At 38.3% G+C, this 19,542-nt stretch overlaps 1 protein-coding gene across 1 annotated transcript in view; it reads left to right on the forward strand.

Moving 5' to 3' along the window:
- RXFP2 (relaxin family peptide receptor 2) overlaps positions 1–19,542 on the forward strand; it is an 82,062-nt gene that overhangs the window by 12,653 nt on the left and 49,867 nt on the right. The window contains 4 exon segments of the mRNA XM_072611861.1: positions 5,157–5,303; positions 7,389–7,466; positions 12,899–13,004; positions 15,132–15,203. Coding sequence (XP_072467962.1) covers positions 5,157–5,303; positions 7,389–7,466; positions 12,899–13,004; positions 15,132–15,203 — 403 coding nt within the window.

Below are 19,542 nucleotides of genomic sequence, written 5' to 3' on the forward strand. Positions count from 1 at the left end.
AAAGAAATTTAAATGTGAACAAGGTTCAAGCATTGCCCATCACACACACACACACACACACACACACACACACACACACACACACACACACTTTTTTCTGTCCACTCTGTTTGTGCAATATTGTGTAATAATTTCCCCCATTCTTCCTCTCATCTGCATTCTCCTAGGGGATCCCTCTTTCTCACCTAACCATTTATTTAAGCTCATCCCAAAATAGACTCACTCCTACACCTTCTATGTACAGTCCTTTTAACTGCCCTCACAATGCCAAAGTTCTTAGAAGGTACATATATCATCTTCCCATATAGAAACAGTTTAACTTTATCCGTACCTAATGATATCCCCTTCATGATTACCTTTTTGTATTTCTTTTGGGTCTTGTATTAGAAAGTCAAATTTTCTATTCAGCTCTGTTTTTTTCATCAGGAATGCTTGAAAGTCTTCTATTCCATTGAATATTTTTCTCCAAAGATTATATTTAGCTTTACTTGGTAGGTTATTCTTGGTTTTGATTTTAACTCTTTTCCCTTCTGGAATATTACATTCCAAATCCCCTGTGCCTTTAATGTGGCAGCTGCTAAATCTTGTGTAATCCTGACTGTGGCTCCATGGTATTGGAATGATTATGACTGCTTGAAATATTCTTTGACTTGAAAGCTTTGGAATTTTGCTATAGTATTCTTGGGAGTTTTCATTTTTGGGATCTCTTTCAGGTGGTGATCTATATATTCTTTTCATTTCTACTCTACCCTCTGGTTCAAGGATATTTGGGCAATTTTCCTTGAGAATTTCTTGAAACCAGACTATTTTTTTGATCATGGCTTACAGGTAATCCAATAATTCTTAAATTATCTCTCCTTGATCTATTTTTCAAGTCTGTTGCTTTTCCTATGAGATATTTCACATTTTTTTCTTTTTTTCATTCTTTTTTTTTTTTATTTGATGTCTCATGGCGTTATTAGCTTCCACTTGCCCAATTCTAATTTTTAAGAAATTATTTTCTTTAGTGAACTTTTACACCTCTTTTTTCATTTGGCCAGTTCTGTTTAAGATGTTATGTTATTCAGTACTGTTTGTGGGTTTGTTTGTTTTTTTGTTTTTTGCTTTTTTTACCAAGCTATTAACTGTCTTTTTATCATTTTCTTCTTTTGTTTTCATTTCTTTGCCTAATTCTTCCTCTACCAATCTTATTTGATTTTGAAAATCATTTTTAGCTCTTCCAGGATTCTAATGTGCCTATGTCCAATTCGCATTTTTTTTCCTGTGAGGCTTTGCTTGTAACTATTTTGACTTCATTGTTTTCTTCTGAGTTTGTATCTTGATCTTTCCTGTCACCATAGTAACTTTTTATGTTCAGGTTCTTTTTCTGTTATTTACTCATTTTTCTATCCTATTTCTTGATTTGGAACTTTATGTGAGCTCTGTTCCTGGAATGAGGGGTGGAAGGGAACTCTCTCAAGCTTCAAGTTATTTTGCACTGCTATTTTCAGAGCTAGTTCTGAAGTGTTTGAAGTTTTTTATATTTCTTAGGCGATGTGATCTGGAGAAAAGTATAGTTACTCCTCTCCTATTCTTGACTCTGGTCCTTACTCTGTTCACTTGAAATTGATACTGCTCCTTAGGGTCCCTGATCCCTTGGGACCAGAAATGATGCTGTTCTAGACCAGCCTCCACCCCCATGTCATATATCTCTTTCCAACTTTCTACATTATCTTGGGCTAAAAGTAATCTCACTATGACCCTTTGTGGACTCTGCCACTCTGGAATTAATTTTAAAGTTGTTTAGAGGGGAACTTTGGGAAGACTCAGCACTTTCTCTTCTTCACTATCATGGTTCCACTTCCCAAAGTCCCTCCTATATACTTTTAATCTAACCCACTCTCTACTCTGATTGGACTTTCCTATCATCAGCATCTGTCCCTTACCTTGGTGTCTGCCACCTCATCTACTTCTCCCTTCCTGGAGTCTCCTCTTCATCTAAAATAGCCTTTACTGCCCTTCTATTGCTCCTTCTTCCTTCTTGACTTTCCCATTTCCAGGCTCTGCTTCACTTCTCTACTTTATCCTTTATTTCCACTATTGCTGTTAATTAGACCTGCTGAGTTTATTAATGCACAGATCCTCTCTACATATTTTCAACAGACTGAACCAGGGTGGGATTATATAGTCTGAGCTTTTCAAATGAAAAATTAATCCAGTAAAAAACTGCAGGTCTAGAGGACTAATGATAAATCATGATATCCACCTTTTACAGACAAGTGATGGATTAAAATTGCAGAACAGGCTGTGACATATATGTTTGGACATGGCCAACGTAGGAATTTGTTTTGCTTTACCATACACATTTGGTACAAGGCTCTTGTTTTTCTTTCTTTCCCCTTCAGAGAGGGAGAGAGAGAGTGAAAATAAATGCTTGATAATTTTAAAAAATTAAGATCATTCCTATCATATATTGAGGTAGAAGGGGGTCGTGTCCAAATCTCATTTGTTGGAATGAATATCAGTGATGGAGTATTAGAGTAAGAAAGATCCTTTTATAGACTCGTGAAACTTTAGAATTGAAAGGGATCTCAGATATTTTCTCCAGAATTTCAAAACCTATAATAGGCAAGAAAGGACAATATTGGATTTGTAAGAGACCCTTTCTTGTCCTCTCATATCATATATATAGGAAGACCTATGTTACTCATGCAGAAAAAAAAAAAGATCATCTCTTCCTTCCCAGGCAGTAAATAATCTACCTATTCTTAAAACTAGAATCTCTAGGTTCTTCTCACCTGTTCATTCTCAATAGTCTAAGGCAGTTGTTGCTGGAAAACATGAAGGGTGCTAGGACAGAAGCCCAGCTGCTTTCAGTTTGTCATCAAATACTTGGAAAATCACTTACAGCAAATGTGTACAGAATAATGCAGGAGAGCAATTGTAGGATAGAAACCCAAATGTCACTGACAGACTTCTGAATGTAAAAATCTCCCCTCAGCAACGTGTTTGGCAATAATCAGACATGGATTATAGCAGAAGCTATCGGAGTCACCATTCTCTTTTTTCCCCCATAGACCCCTACTTTTATAAGTCATTGGGTTTCAATAAAAACTGCTTTTCTTGACATCCACAGATGGTGCACAGAGTAGACAGAAAATATGCTTTCCACAAAGAGATATTAGCTTTCACTCAGGGTTTAGGTAATAAGGGACTCTTGAAAAAATCCATTTGATAATAAGAGAGTAGACAAATTAATGGGCTGCATACAGTGGCTAAACAAAGATAAAGAAGCCCCAAATGGGTTTCATCACTGGGAAGGAAATGTCAGCATTAGAAAAGTAACTTAGGAAGAGTTCCTTCTTAGGGACCCCTTTTTATTACTGTAGGTGCCTAGTAGCATGAAATAAATAGAACTGACAGATAGGTAATTTGTCTATATAGCACCCAGTAGATTATGTTCATTAAAAGGAACAAAAAGAAATGAGATGTCATTTCATGATATTCTAGCCACCCAGTCTCAGATGCACTGTCTCAAAATTGTGACTATGTATGTAAAACAAATGCTTTATGGACCTCAAAGTACCATATAAATGCCAGTCATTGTTGTTATTATTATTAACTATATTACCACCTAAGATAGATTACTAAGAAGATGCCATAGTTCATCTTGAAAGTTCAGTGGATAATGCACTGGTCCTGGTGTCAGGAAGTTGCTGTTGTTGTCCAGTTGTTTCAGTCATGTCCAAATCTCCATGAGTCCATTCGGGGTTTTCTTGACAAAGATACTGGAGTGGTTTGCCATTTCTTTCTCCAACTCATTTTGCAGATGAGGAAACTGAGACAAACAAGGTTACGTGATTTGTCCAGGGTCACCCAGCCAGTAGGTGTCTGAGGTCAGATTTGAACTTAGGAAGATGAGTCTTCAAAGTGTCACCAAAGTAAGATTCTATAGTCTGAGCTTTTTTATGCTGTTTTCTCAGCTTCCCAGCCAAATACTTGACTTTATAATTCTTTGTCAAGAGAGGACTCTGCTTCCAGTGGGGGTGGGGGTAGGGGTGGTTGTACTGTCCCAGGCTTCAGAGGTTTTGTATCAGCTGCTTGATCCCTCACCATATGTAGGCCCAGAGCTCCAGAAGCAGCCACTGCTGCTGCCACCTCCACCACCCCCAAGGCTGGGGCAGGACCCTAGCTGGACCACGCTTTTGCCTCACCCAGGTCCCGCATAGTTTCCCCACTTGTGTTCTATGTTGTCTTTGGTGTTTGTGGGTTGAGAAGTCTGGAGACCACCACAGCTGCCAGTGATTCAGTCCCCCAAGGCCTGCTCTGGCCTTGTCTGTGCTGACACAGCCCACACCAGACTGTGCTCCACTCCCAGTCCGGTGCAATATCCCCTTCCTGGCTGTCTTGGACTGGAGATTTGTCTCACTCTGTCATTTTTGCGGGTTCTGTAGCTCCAGAATTTGTTTAGAGTCATTTTTTTTTTTTACAGGTATTTGGAAGGGTTTGGGAGAAGAGCTCAAGCAAGTCCCTGCTTTTACTCTGCCATCTTGGATCCGCCCCCCACTTTATCTCCTTTCTGAAGCTATCTTGACTTTTTAATTAAACTGCTTCTTAAAACAGTAACTTCCATAAGTGTATAATCCACTGGGTAAAACAGTGCTTTCTTTTATTCACTCTGAAATTAATTTCTCTCAAACTTGAAATTTTGTCTTAGAACTCTGGGGTTGAGTAAACAAATTTGTGATTACCTTGTTCATATCCTTGATAATTTTATAAACAGAATAGAGTCCTGGTTTTTGTTTGTTCTTACAAAGACATCCATCCTTTGGATCGTTTTAGGGCTTGGAATCTTTTTTGGTTCATTCACTAGAGAGGTTGAGGTCTTTCTTGAAGTACAGGGGTCAGACCTCCTTCAGCATTCCTGGCTAGAAAAGCAGGTTATGGTTTCCCTTTCTCCTATGGCCTTGTCAATGCTCTGAATCCCCTTTGTAATGTGATTTTTTTTTCTAAATGCAACGTTGATGGATAAAAACTCTCACTAGAATCAAGTCCAAGCAAATGAAGACGCACTCTTGTTTCTCTGAAGACACACTGTTTTCCTAAGCCTTATGTGTTTCAATTCTGTAATTTAGTCTCATGGTTCATTTGTCTTTTGTTTTTTAATCTATCTGCAGAGTTCACACTGACTGAAGGCAGCTCAGCTAGCCCTTTGTGCCAAAAGGGATTTTTCCCCTGTGGAAATCTTACAAAATGCTTACCTCGGGCTTTTCATTGTGATGGTGTGAACGACTGTGGAAATGGAGCCGATGAAGAAAACTGTGGTGAGTATCTGTCACCTAACAATATAGGTATACCTCACTTGAGGTGCTATTGGAAAACCATGAGTGAATTGGAACATATTAAATGGGCAAGAAGGAGAGTACTAGATATCATGGAAGGAATCTCTTTGGAAAATGAGAACTCCCTATTACAACAGTGACCCCTTAATTGGTTGGTGGTGAAAACTGGTGTCTTTATGTATCCAGTTTGCAGGAAGCAGGGGTATAATTACGTATACATTTTATAATTTTTTTTATTTTAAAAGTGTGCATGTATTATGATGCATTATGTTTTTTATTTTAAAATGTGTTATTATAATTAGGCAGCTAGGTGGTGCAGTGAATAATGCCTGCCCTGGAGTCAGGAGGACTCAAGTTCAAATCTGGCTTTAGACACTTTACTAGTTGCGTGACTTAACCTAACTAACTAGCAAGTCACTTAACCCTGTTTGTCTCAGTTTCCTCATCTGTAAAATGAGCTGGAGAAGGAAATGGCAAACCATTCCAGTATCTAACTCCAAATGAGGTCAAGAAGAGATAGAAATGACTAACTGACTAAACAACAACAAATGTATTATAATAAGAAGTGATGTTCAAAGACATTAAATATGGCTTGTTATCCTAACCTTGGCCAACACACCACTATATATGTTATCTTTCATTATTAGAAAGTAAGTTTTTTGAGAACAGGTGATGTCTTGCCTTTTGAATTTATATCCCTACACTTAACACAATATTTGGCATATAGTAAGCACTTAATAAATGCTTTTTAAATTAACTCATTTATTTATTTATTCAAATGCTAGCTATTCATTCTATCCACAGCGCCCCTGATATATTAGGCATGAATTTTTACCCTCAATTAATATTAGATCAGCTTTGGTATATAAAATATCATCTTTACAAATTTTTATTGGCTGTTCTCATGAGTATTACTTGGGGAAAACATACGTCTGATAAAACTGAGTTTTAGGAAGCTGGAACACATAGTTTGGATGTTTCCAGCTGTATTTTCAGTTTCATGTGAAAGGTCTTGCTTTCCTAGACTATAATTTAATGGGGAGAGGGGAAGAGAGGAAGGTAGGTCTCAAGTTTAAGATGGAACATCAAAATATTTGCTGTCAAGAAATGGTAATAAAGAACAGGTTGTGGAAGGCTACCTATAATTATCTATGATTGATATATATGATATACATTGACAGGTTTGCATATATTGCACTAAGTTGAGAATATATGTTTGTATCCATAAAGGCATTTCTTCCACTGGCACAAATATCCCTGCTATGCCTTAGTAAACAAGTCTTTCTGAGTTGCTTTAGCTAAAAAGAATCATAAACCAGCCACCAAGCCTTGGTTTCGGGGGAGTACCTTCTAGAATATAGCTGTATCAACCTTTGTGCAAAAGACATGCATATAGTCCAGCACTAGGCACACTGGACTCTAGTGGAAGCAGAAAGATAATTAGCATTTGTATAGCACCTACCACGTACCAGGTGGTATGCTAAATACTTTACAACAACCCTGTGATTGCTATGATACTCCTTTTGCAATTAAAGGAACTAAGGCAAACAGGGCAAGCTAGGTGTTACAATGGATAGAATTCCAGACCTGGAGTTAGGAAGACATCTTCATGAGTTCAGATATGTTACCCTGAACAAGTCACTTAACCTTGACTGTCTCAGTTTCCCCATCTGTAAAATGAGGTAGAGAAGAAAATGGCAAACCACTCCAGTATCCTTGGCAAGAAAACCCCAAATAGGGTCACAAAGAGTCAGAAATGGCTGAAACAACTCAAGCACAACATTGTAGTTAAAGAAACTGAGACAAACAGAAATGAAGTGACTTGTAGAAGGACTTATCTGCATATTTTTCAAATATAGATAGTAACAATTAGCCCATTTAACGTTTTCCTAACTCCTGGTTCCTCTCTACCTGACTGTACACTTTAATTAAAAGAATTTTATTTTTAAAAATCATTTAACTCACTTCATTACCAGTTTTAATGTAATATTCATACTTATTTCTGTTTTATAATTGGATATCAGTTCTACTAGAAAGTTAATATAAGGGTTCATTACTCTTTTATAGGAGACAATAGTGGATGGGCCAGTATCTTTGACACAGTTCATGGATATCCTAACAATATGGAATTATCACAGGAATGTTGTAAGTGGAATCGGATAAAAGGTTCAGAGTTGTGACATTATAACCAAGATTTGTGTGTGGGTATGGGTGTAGGTGGTGGTGGTGGTGGTGGTGGTGTGAGGGGGGGGGGGGTGTAGGGGTAGGGGTAGGAGTAGGGGAGTGCATAGAAATATGTCTGGAGATTGAGATTTTATAGCTTAGCTATTTTGTTCCACATAGGTATTTGCCTGGGGGAATGGGGGGTAAGAGAGAGATGGGCATGCCAACACAGTTCCTGTTGATGGACCAGAGTTAGGCAAAATACAGAGTCAGTAAAGCTAAATCTTCATAAATTCCAGAAGACAGGTCACCTATATTTAATGTTAGGATCACATAATCTCAGAGTCACAGGGGACCTTAGGAGCCAGCTAGTCTAACCCCTATCTGAACAAGATTAGGCAAGTGACAATTTTAAAGGTTACCTGATATACTCTCAGCTAGGTGAGCCTAGGTCTAGCAGATCAGATCTAAGAAAGTAGCTCCTTTGCCAGTCTTCTCCCAATGACGAGATATTTTTTCCAAGACAGCTCAAATCTACTCAGTGAGTCTTGTCCCTTCAGTTTGAAACCTCCAAGCCTTAGAGGGCCTTGACTAATTTAATTATAGCATGTCCTACTCTTCGAATATGAACAGTCTTTCTCATTCCCAAAAGATCCTGCTATAGCTGTGTCCAGAAAGAAAAGTATGTAACCCACATCGCCATCCCACCCTTCTTATGGTACATCTAGGTCCCCAGGGGTAACCTGACTCTGGACATGAGCTAGCCGTTTGTCCTTGGCATCAGAACTTTTAGCCTCAGTCATCCAGGTCAGGGGCCCTGGAAAGAGGAATCCTGAAACCTATTCCCAGTCAGGGGCAAGGACTTTAGATATACATATATAGAGAATCATACAAGAAAGAGGATTTTAGAAATTAATATACATGTACACATATGTGTATGTTATATGCATACATATAACATATGGGTATGTGTATATCTACATATAACTTCAATTATATATAAAGATTTCTAAATGGATCTTTCTCATATGATTCTAGGGTCACCTATGTTATATGTATATGTTATATACACACATATAACATATATTTATGTATGTATACACGTATAACTTCAATTATATATAGATACAGATTTCCAAATGAATCTTTCTCATATGATTCTAGGCTCACCTCCCTCTGAATCTCTTACCACCCTCACCTTATTTTTCCCTTGTATAAGTGATTAGTTTCAGTAAATTGGGTAATACAACCACAAAAGGCCAGGAGCTCCCTAGGAGCAAGGGCCAGGCCCAGTACTAGACACATGACTCGTGTCATAGTTTTTGTGTCAGAGACACATACACTTGTTATGGGAGATCTTCTCTGGGAAGCCCAAAGTACGGGACAAATGTGAGTTGTTAAAAAATACTAGTTAGGAGTTATTTAGAGCTTTAAGATTTGGAAAGCAGTTTATGTTATCTCATTTATTATTGCTATAATCTTTGCTGAAAATGTCCACACTCTATAGAATGTAAATTCCTTGAGGGGAGGGACTATTTAAAATTTTAATAAATAAAATTAGTTTTATTAATAAAATTGGTTTTTAATCAATAAAATTTGTTCATCGTTGTCTTTGTATCCCCAGTGCTTACTGTGTACTTGTGATTTAATTGTTCTAGGTAGTAGTTCTCAAACTTTTTTGGTCTGTAGACTCCATTACAGTCTTTAAATTATTGAAGATCTTCCAAAAAGCTTTCATTTATTAGAATACATGTGTATATATTTATAGTTATTGATATTTACTATTTAAGAAGCTAAAAGGTCTTAGTATTATTCTCACGACATGAAACTTTCTTGGGAATCCCCAGGGATGCTAAGATTATACTTTGAGAAATGATGCTATCAGGAACCCTGTGGTAAGGAAACAGATCCTATCAACACTGGTTGGCACCTTCTCTATAATTTATAGGCTTATACTTGTCCAGAGCAATGACAGGTGAGTGACTCAGCTGGCCACACACTCAGATGTCAGAAGCCAGACTTGAACCTGGATCTTCCTAGTACTAAAGTCAGCTCTGTTTCCACCAACCCTCTCATGCCTGATATAGGGTGGGGGCTTAATAAATCATATTGACACCAGCTGGCAGTAGTTTAGCTATCAGCTTTGAACCAGCTGCTTCCAATCACTTTCTACTAATGTAAGGTAGTCCCTGAATGTTTACTAATGCTGGTGACCTAGTGTAAGACAGATAAACACAGTACACAGGAGGGCTGCTAGCACAGATTCACTCTTGATCTGATCAGACAGGAAGGACACTAAGAAGGGGTTAATAATCCTACTTTATTCTAGTCTAGTTTTCTCAGAAGAGGATTGCTGATAACGGGAGCACAAACTCCTACAGTGTTCCCTAATCACCCTTCTTGAAGGGGCTGGTGAGAAGGGGTCAACTACCCCTACCTCTCGATGGGGTCAATCGAGACAGGCACAATTTGTGCTTCCCCTAAATCCCCTCAGGCCTCAATGGGGGCCAGGTGAGGTAAACACAGATTTACGCCTGCCTCAAGCCTTGATGGGGGCCGATCAAACACACTCAGCATTCCAGTTTGTGCACTGAACCCTAAGGTTCCCCATTCACCGACCAGTGACCATGGGCTTTATAGGGCAGCAGACAAAGAAGTCACATTGCTAGCAATAGCCTTACAAGTTTACATCAACTTATCCCTGTATCTCACTGTGCAGCCACAGTGGATATTTATATCACTTATCATTATCTAATGCCATGCAAGCATAGTGGAGATGTTTTGAATCATGATTATGGGAACTCATATCTAATACCTGGGAACAAGAGAATGTTATAAGTATGGATCCTGGGAAACTGAACTCTTAGAAATAAAAATAAAAATTCACTTTACACACACTGAAACCCACCTTACTTACGCTAAAATTCACCTTACACTAAAATCCACCTTACATACACTTAGAGATTAAACATTTTTCTCTGAACAAGCTGAAGTAATCCAGTAGCACTACTTTGTTTTTCTATTTATATAGTAGAATAAGATGAGGTTACAGAACCAGGGACCTTACTATGCTCACAGTCTTGGGTTTCTATTCCAACACTTGAGTGTGCGTGAGTTGGTGTAGCTCCCTGGGGTTTCCTTCCAGGGGATCCAGACCCAAGGGGTTAGTGCTGTTTTTCCAAGTTCTAGAGTCCTAGGGCTGGGGAACCTGCAGCTTCAAGACCACATGTGGCCCTCTAGTTCCTCAAGTGTGGCCCTTTGACACAAAACATTTATTCTGTGAAGCTTGGGTTCAGGCCACATGTGGCCTCCCAGCCTCAGATTTCCCACTCCTGTTATCTAAACAGAGCTCCCTGAGGAGGGAAACTACTACTCTTCTCTCTCTGGAAAGTGTGGATGAACCAAAGGTGTGGTATGCCCTGGTCAGGTAACAATAGGAATCAGATTTTGAATATATCTGGCCCCAGGGTCTATTGGCTCAGCAAATTCCTAAAAAGTATTTGTCTGAGACTTTCCATCTCATTACAAATAAGCAAGACAGGGAAGGAATGAGGGAGGCTAGATGCTTTGCAGAATTTTCCTATGAACCACAAAATCTTGGTTTTGTGAAGTGAGCTCAGTATCAACAAGGGGATAAAACAAAGAAATCTTCCATCTCAGACAACACTGTTGTCCCAGTCCTAAAGTCAATGCTACAAGGATTAGTCTCTGATGTTATCACACCAAGGACAGCAATGAAACAAAACCAGGCCGGGATCAGCACTTAAGTTTAGCTGAACAGGAAGAAGTCAACAAACTCCACATTTATTCAAAAAAGAGGGTCCAACTCCCAGAGCTAAGTCAGGGAGGGACAGGTAGGTACCTCAGATCTAGCCAAATCAGGTCCAGTAGCTAGAAAATCAGTAAGAATGACCTTAGTGAGTAAGGTTGAATGATGAATTTTACTGGCTATAATTAACATACATAAAAGCTTTCCAAATTAGTTCTTAAAGGCTATTCCCTCACCCCACCCCTTTTCTTTAAAGGTTTAGACAGGGAGATTTTAGATACACTTCCTTGTGCCTTCTGAGAAGTGAAGGCTGTCTGCCAGCTTTCCACCTGTTTCAAATGAAAAGCTCCCAAGTGATATTTCAACTTCTCAACCAGAGCATTTTGGTACTCACGTAACAGAAGTAGTAGGACTAGGCAGCAAGAGTTGTGGAAAGACAGAGCAACCACAGGCCTCCTTTCAAAAGGAGACGGGATTGTCACCTGTGTACACACTCAACTAAGTGATGTAGTAAATAGGACACTGGACCTAGAGGCAGGCCTGAGTTCAAATCCAACCTCAGACTCTCACTAGCTGTATGACCCTGGGCAAGTCATTTAACCTCTGTTTGCCTCCATTTTCTTATTGGTAAAACTTTGCTCTCAGGGTTGTGGATCAAATGAGATTAATTAGTATAAATTGCTTAGCACAGTAGCTGATATATAACAAGTGCTATATCAACGTTAACTCTCATTACTAATAATATTAAAAACTAGGACAAATACTTTGTAAAGATGCTCCATGAAGTGGAAATATTCTGGTGATTACAGCAATTTAAGAACTGCAGGGCTATAAATATAGACCCTGGCATGTAGTACACATTCCATAAGTAAATGTTTGTTGGAATGAATTAAATGATTCCCCTTTATTTACACATTTCTGAGGTACAATATAGATTAGAAGTAAGAATTTCCATTTTGAATCTGGAGACTAAGGCAGTCCTGGATATCCCTCTTGCTGGCACTGTAATCCTGACCAATGGAATTCACTGCCTTTCCCTGAGCTCACTTTATAACCCTAGTTTACTTTTGGGATGTCCCTGAAAAAATGCCCTTCATCAACGAGTATTGATTAAGCACATACCATGTGCCCAGTACTGTGTACTAGACACTGGGGATACAAATGCATTGAATGAAATAATTCCTACTGGAAAGAAGCATACATTCTAATGGAACTAGGTGTTGAATATTCAGAGAAAAAAGAAGGAAGACACTGTCTGCATTCAGAGAAAGAACTGATAAATAGAAGCATATGTAGAATGGTTTTACACACACTCACAAACACACACACACACACACACACACACTTGTGTCTAATGATAACCATCTCTAGGGTGAGGAAGGAGGAAGGAAAAAAGTAAAAAGTTACATGATATCTTTATTATATATTTAAAAGGAATACAAAGGTATGCATAATAGATTTGCAGTTTCATGTACAATCAATCATCTTTCTTCTATCATACCATGTTATGGAAATGCTTGTTTTATTTATTAAGGTCAAAATATTTTTTTAAAACAAAGACATGTAGTACACGTAATATTATGGTTAACTAGGTTTTTTTCCTAGTTAAGTGACTTTTTCTTTCTTTTTATTTTTCCTCCCCTAGATTTACAGCAATATCCACAAAGCTGTGCCTGCAAAGAGACTGAACTAGAATGTATAAATGTGAATTTAAAATCTGTACCACTGGTTTCCAGCAATGTAACATTATTGTAAGTAGAACCGGACACTGGGACCAAGAAACATGAGACCAAAGAGAGCCCCTGGCATCTGCATATGTTAGCAAAGGCTGCCAGTTGAGAATTTCAGAAACGCTCCTTGGAATGCTGTTGGTTAGACTGATAGATTCTCTTTTTGGCTGTGGTTAGATGTTCAAATATCTTTTCTAATTATGGTCTGATCCCAATTAATGTGCAAGTATGTCAGCACTGGCCCCGGGGCAGTGGGAAGGGGGAAGGGGAAGGGAAAGGGAGCATTATTTGCTCTTTGGAAATCAACCATTCGTCCTGACACTTACTGGAAATGAGGGAAGTTATGTAAGATTCCAAACAGGTAGCCTGGTCATGTGGATTGCCTGATTTAAAAAAAAAAAAAAAAAAAAAGCAACTTTATGCAAGGGTTAGAGGTAGAAACACTGCAGTTTAGACAAATTACCCACGTAAGGGAGAAAAAGAAAAATGACCAAGCATTGTCTAAATTTATATTTTAATTCACTGAATTTAATTGTTAACCTTCAGATACATAGAGCTGGCACAACTGGTACTTTTCATTCATATTGAAAAGCAGTTGGTTTCTTCCATTATTTCCAGCAATAGCTTTTTAAGTGATTCTTTAAAATGACACTGAGGATCAAGTTACCAAATGAATCTTTGAGATCACAGAACCTGAGCTTTCTCTTCAAAAGAGTTGATGTTATTTCTAGTAATACCAGTCAAGAAGTATGGGTTCTTGTTGCATTTGTCCTTCATTTTCAAAGAGGACCATGACATCAGAGAAATGATGATATGACTTGCACTTGACTTTGTTTTGAGTGAGGGAAGGCTGTCCAAGGTCCCCAGCCTCACTTTCTCCTCCTGACCCATCTGGATCCAGTGACCAGATTCATCAAGATGACTGGAGATGGCCCAGGATGCAATGGGAGACCTTGGCCTTTTAGGCTAAGGCCTTTTCAGATACTCACTTAAAGTGAGGTAATGCCCATTCAGTGAATAGACCTCTTTAAAAGTAGTCAGGGGGATGGCCTCTTTAACAGAAAAGAAAAAATAAATAGATAAATCATGCTGGGAGGGGCAGAAACCTCAGGGTTGTTGTTTGGAAGAGAAACTGGTACTATTGACATTCACTGTAAGCCAGGAGGGTCCAAAAATAGCAACTGCTCATGGTAGGGCACTGTCAATATAAAAAAAAAGCACTACCATCTAACTTCACAGATTTAATCTGTAAATGGTCAACTACCAAAGGATTTCTTTATACAACTAAATATACTGATTTGGAGGAACAAAAGTTCAGGAATCTCAAGGGAAATAAATGGGAAAAAGTAGGCCAGAAGGTTCTAGATTGCATCCTAAAGCCCTAGTAAAAAGAAATAATTCCAGAGGAGGATGACTGAGTTTTTACATGGTCCCTCAGGACTCCAAAGCACTCCTGCCTCACCTCCACCTCTTAAGGCTTACATGAACTGATACTGGATAAGCAGAACCCAGAAAACACTGTACACAGTAATAGCAGCATTGTGTGATGACCAACTTTGATACACTTAGCTCTTTTCACCAATGCAATGATCTAAGACAATTCCAAAAGACTGATGTTGGAAAATGCTATCCACATCCAGGGAAAGAACTATGGACTCTGAATGCAGATTGAAGCATACTATATTTTTCCCTTTCTTGTAGCTTTTTCCTTTTGTTCTGATTCTTCTTTTACAACATGACTAATGTGGAAATATGTTCAATATGATTGTACATGCATAGCTTATATCAGATTGCATGCCATCTTGGGGAGGAAGGGAGAAAAATTTAGAACTCAAAATCTTATAAAAGTGAATATTGAAAACTAAAAATTAATTAATAATAAAGAAGAAATTCTGGTTTATTTCGGTGTACAAGTTAGGTATCAACTCTCACACATTCCTTTTGGGATTCCTTACCTCTTGAAATGACTTTGTTTATACTTTGTGTCATTCACCAGTAGAATAATGTACATTCCTTGATGACAAGGACAATTGCATTTTTGTCTTTTTATCTCAATGTCCTAGCATGGTACATGGGACATAACAGCCATTTAGTAAATGTTTGTTGAGTTGATTTGAACTCAATTAATTATTTATCATATTATTTTAGGTCTCTTAAGAGAAATGAAATACACATTCTTCCAGATGAAGTTTTCATCAAATACACAGAAGTGAAGAAGATGTAAGTATGTATAAATGAGTTAATAGAAAAATCCTTACTGTATTATGCCACTCAAAATATAGTTATTATAAAAGTAAAATGAAATTGAAATATTTTCATTGAGAGTCTATTTCTTTCCTCATAATTTTTAAAACTTTACCCATTTGCAATTTTGAGTAAAGTCTATTAAGAGATCTATTTTCTTACCATTAAGTAATTAAAAATGATTGAACCGATTTGTTTAAGGATTATGTGTAATTAATTTATACATAAGTTTAAAAAATTTAAAATTCGTTTTCTGAGAACATCCATTGTCAAATAATCTAGACTATTTAATACATCTCTATCTACATGACAAAACTAAATAGCTCAGCTCTTTAACTTGAAATAAAAAAGAAAGATTCCAAATGATACAAGTTCCCTTGCATTTTACAGACAACACTACTTAGAACTATTGATGATGTAAAATCTACATTTTCATACCATAGACTTAGAGCTGGAAGGCACTTCAGGGACACATACTCCAATCCCCTCATTTTACAGAGCCTTAAAGAAATGCATTTCCAGTGGTGGAGAATGCTAATAATTAGGTACATCAGGAAAAAAACTCATACAAGTAGAAGGTGCCATCTGAGTAGCGCTTTGGAAGAACCTCAAGATTCTGCAAGGCAGAAAGAAGGAGGAGAAGGAGGTGGTGCAGTCCAGACATGAGGGACCTCTTCTGCCAAGGCACAGAGTGGGGAAGAGCTGCAACGCCATACATGTTCACTGATGTTGTTCAGTCATTTCAGTCATGTCCAACTCTTCATGACCCCATTTGGGGTTTTCTAGGTAAAGATACTGGAATGCTTTGCCATTTCCTTTTCCAGCTCATTTTACAAGATGAGGAAGCTAAGGCAAAGCAGGGTGAAGTGACTTGCCCAGAGTCATACAGCTAGTAAGCGTCTGAGGCCAGATTCAAACTCAGGAAGATGAGTCTTCCTGGCTTCAGGCCCAGCACTCTATCTACTGTACTCTCTAGCTGCCAATGCCATATATGAAGATTAGCTAATAAGCCAGTTTAGACTAGAGAGTACATGAAGGGAAGTAATATGAGCAGAGTTTTAGTATCATGCTAAAGAGTTTTTATTTTATCCTAGCAGCAATAAGGAGCCATTCCAGATTATGAATAGGAAGTTGGCATAGTTAAAACTATGTTTTAGTAATATTAATTTGGTAACTTTGGGGAAGATAGATTGGAAAAGGGAGAGATTGGAGACAGAGAGACCAATTAGAAAGCTATTGCAATGGTCCAGCTCGAAGATGACGAGAATAAAGTCCAAATCTAGCTATACTACAAGTAAATGAAATTTATAAAAATACAAATTAAAAACCAGAATCTTGGAAAAGGCCTTGAATGTCACCTTTTTCAACCCTCTCATTTTAACAGATGAGGAAACTGAGGCCTAAATACATGAATTTTCACACAGCTAATAATTGAGACTTGGAATTAGAATTTAGATCTTCCGACTATCAGAGAAAGGATCTTTCCATTAGAACTGTACAAATTTAGAATCAGAAAGAATCTTAGAAGTCATCAAGTCCATCACATCTCATCCCATTCAAAAATCACATCTACAATCTGAGTTCTCAAATTTAGGGAATATGAGAAGGTAGAAGATTTAAGTCTGGGACAATTCAATTCAACAGTCTTTTCTTAAGCAACTTCTACGTGCAAACCATTGTGTTGGATATTGGGGATACAAAGGTGTAAAGTCTCTTTCCTCAATAAACCTAAAATTTCATGAACAGCATGTGACAAATACATAAACATGATAACAAGATGGGCTGTGATAGGGACAAAGCAAGACAAAGTACTCTAGAAAGAACTGAGGAGAGATCACTTTCCTCTGGAGACCTCTGGGAAAGTGGCATTAAAGTAGGTACAAAAGCTGAAGAGATAGACTTCCACAACCAGAGTTGAGTAGGAGAATGTAATCCAGATATAGGGGTCAACTCATGTACTTGAATAGAGGTGGGAGAAAGCAGAGGAGCAGAGGCTAGAATTCTGGGTGCTTTTCTGACCCCATTGGAGTCATAGTTTAACCATTAGAGTACTTCCTCTTCTGTGGAATATTTGGCCAGCCCCTGGAAGTGGAGAATGTAGCTAAATCCAGCTGTATCAGACCCCCAAGAAGGATGCAGTACATTGATCTGAATTATTGGAGTTGGCTCATTAGGTCCCCAAATAAATGTTTAATTGCATACTTCATTTTACCTGAGGAAATAATATAAAAAAAGGTCAAATTCACAACCTAAAGTTTAGCTTTAGACCTAGAAAAGACCTCAAAGAACAATGAGTCCAGTCTTGACAGTCCAATGACCTGAAAATTTGTTCTTCTGAATCTTATTTCAGAATGAGAATTTGAGAGTTGGAAGGGAGTTCGGTGACCATTTATTTCAACCATAATTGCCAAAAGAATTTTCTCTACAATACACCCAACAAGTGGTCATCCAGTCTTTGATAATAGGGAAGTTAGGTGGTGCAATGGATAGAGTACCAGGTCTTTAGAAGGGACCTCAAGAAGATCTGAGCTCCAATCTGACCTCACCAGTTGTGTGTCCCTTGGCAAGTCACTTAACCCCTATTTGCTTCAGTTGCTCATCTGTAAAATGGGAATGCACTAAAGAAGGAAATGGCAAAGCACTCTAGTGTCTGTCAAGAAAATCCCATGGATTTGCCCATGTAATCATATAGACTTGGACATGTCTAAATAACAACAGTATTGAAGGGAAAACCCACTGCTTCCCAAGGTAGCCTGTTCCATCTGGAGACAGTTTACATAATAAGGAAGTGGGTTTTTTTTCCTTACATCAAACCCAAATTGACCTCTTTGTAACCATCCCCTGTGGCTCCTAGTTCTGCCTTCTGGGTCCAAACAGAACAAATCTAATAATCCCTCTTGCATATGGTTGGCTTTCAAACCCTTGTGCCCTTGAGTTTTTTCTTCTCCAGGCAAAATACCTCATTTCCTTTTAGTTCATCTTCATGTGGAAGCATTTTTTCTACATTATTGGTCCACCATCTAGTACATCAGGTTCAGGGATTAGATATCCATTCCTACCAAAGTGTGAGAAGCAGGAAATTGAGAAGAGAAGTCTAAAACTGGGTTGGAGCCTTTCTCCCAAGACAAATTTTAATTTACACTTTGTTTTCATCATTTTATTTCAAGTAAATTTCTGAAATACCACTTGGGTACCAATATAAGAATTTCCCATATTCCAAAATTGGGTTTTCTAGGCCCCAGTTTAAATAACCTATTTGGAGGTGAACGAAGGCTTTTATGGATGGCTCTTTCAACATGATTACAACCAAATTGAGAACAATGGAGCCTTTACTGCTTTTTATATCCTCAGGAGATACGAAATTAAGCAATCACCAGCAGCAGTCACAGCAAACATTTATTGAGCACTTATTCTACACCAGTCACTATGCTAGTTAGGCATCAGAGCAGGGCCTGCAGTCATGAGGACCTGAGTTCAAATCCAGCCTCAGATATTTACTAGCTGTGTGACCCTGGGCAAGTCACCTAACCTTGCCTACCTCCGTTTCCTCATTTCTACAATGAACTGGAAAAAGAAATGACAAACTACTTTAGTATCCTTGTCAAGAAAACCTGAAAATGGGGTCACAAAGAGTCAGCCATGACTGAAAAATGACTCAACAACAAGCTGAAATTAAGTCAAGGAAACTGGAACTTTCAAGGCATCAGATTTAGAAGACACTGACTGCACTTGCAGCATCTCAGCAGGGTAGAGTGTAATGCCTGTTTATCAAGAATAATTGCTTAACAAAAATCCAGATCACTGGACAAGACGAACTTCCCTCCAAAAACTAACCTGACAAATATACAAATAGATACATGGCAGGGACTCCTCAGATATTGGCCTTGTGTCATCACCCAACATTGTCTTTGTGCTTCCACCATGTATCAATGTTCCATCTCCCACCCCAGCTGAGGGTGGACTTTGTGTCACTTGCTCTAGACATAAAAATTACAACTAACAAATGTCTGCAGCTGGATTTGAACACAGGCCTTCCTGACTCCAAGTCAGAAGCTCAATCCACTGAGTCATGTAGGTTGGCGTCAGGCTATAGAAGGCTTTGAATATCAGTCTAAGGAACTTAAATGTCTATAGACAATGGGGAGCCATTGAAGGTTTTTGAGTTATACTCAAAAACACACATAAAAGTTGCTCTGGATTTCTGAGGTAGGGAGTGGTATATGATGTTAGATCACTGAGGATTTCTTTAGTATTATTTCCACATGCAATGCTTTTTTAAAAAATGTACAAGGGAAAAGAGGTCCTTTTGAGGGAC

Source organism: Notamacropus eugenii, chromosome 5, assembly GCF_028372415.1.
Source record: "Notamacropus eugenii isolate mMacEug1 chromosome 5, mMacEug1.pri_v2, whole genome shotgun sequence".
Lineage (NCBI taxonomy): Eukaryota > Metazoa > Chordata > Mammalia > Diprotodontia > Macropodidae > Notamacropus > Notamacropus eugenii.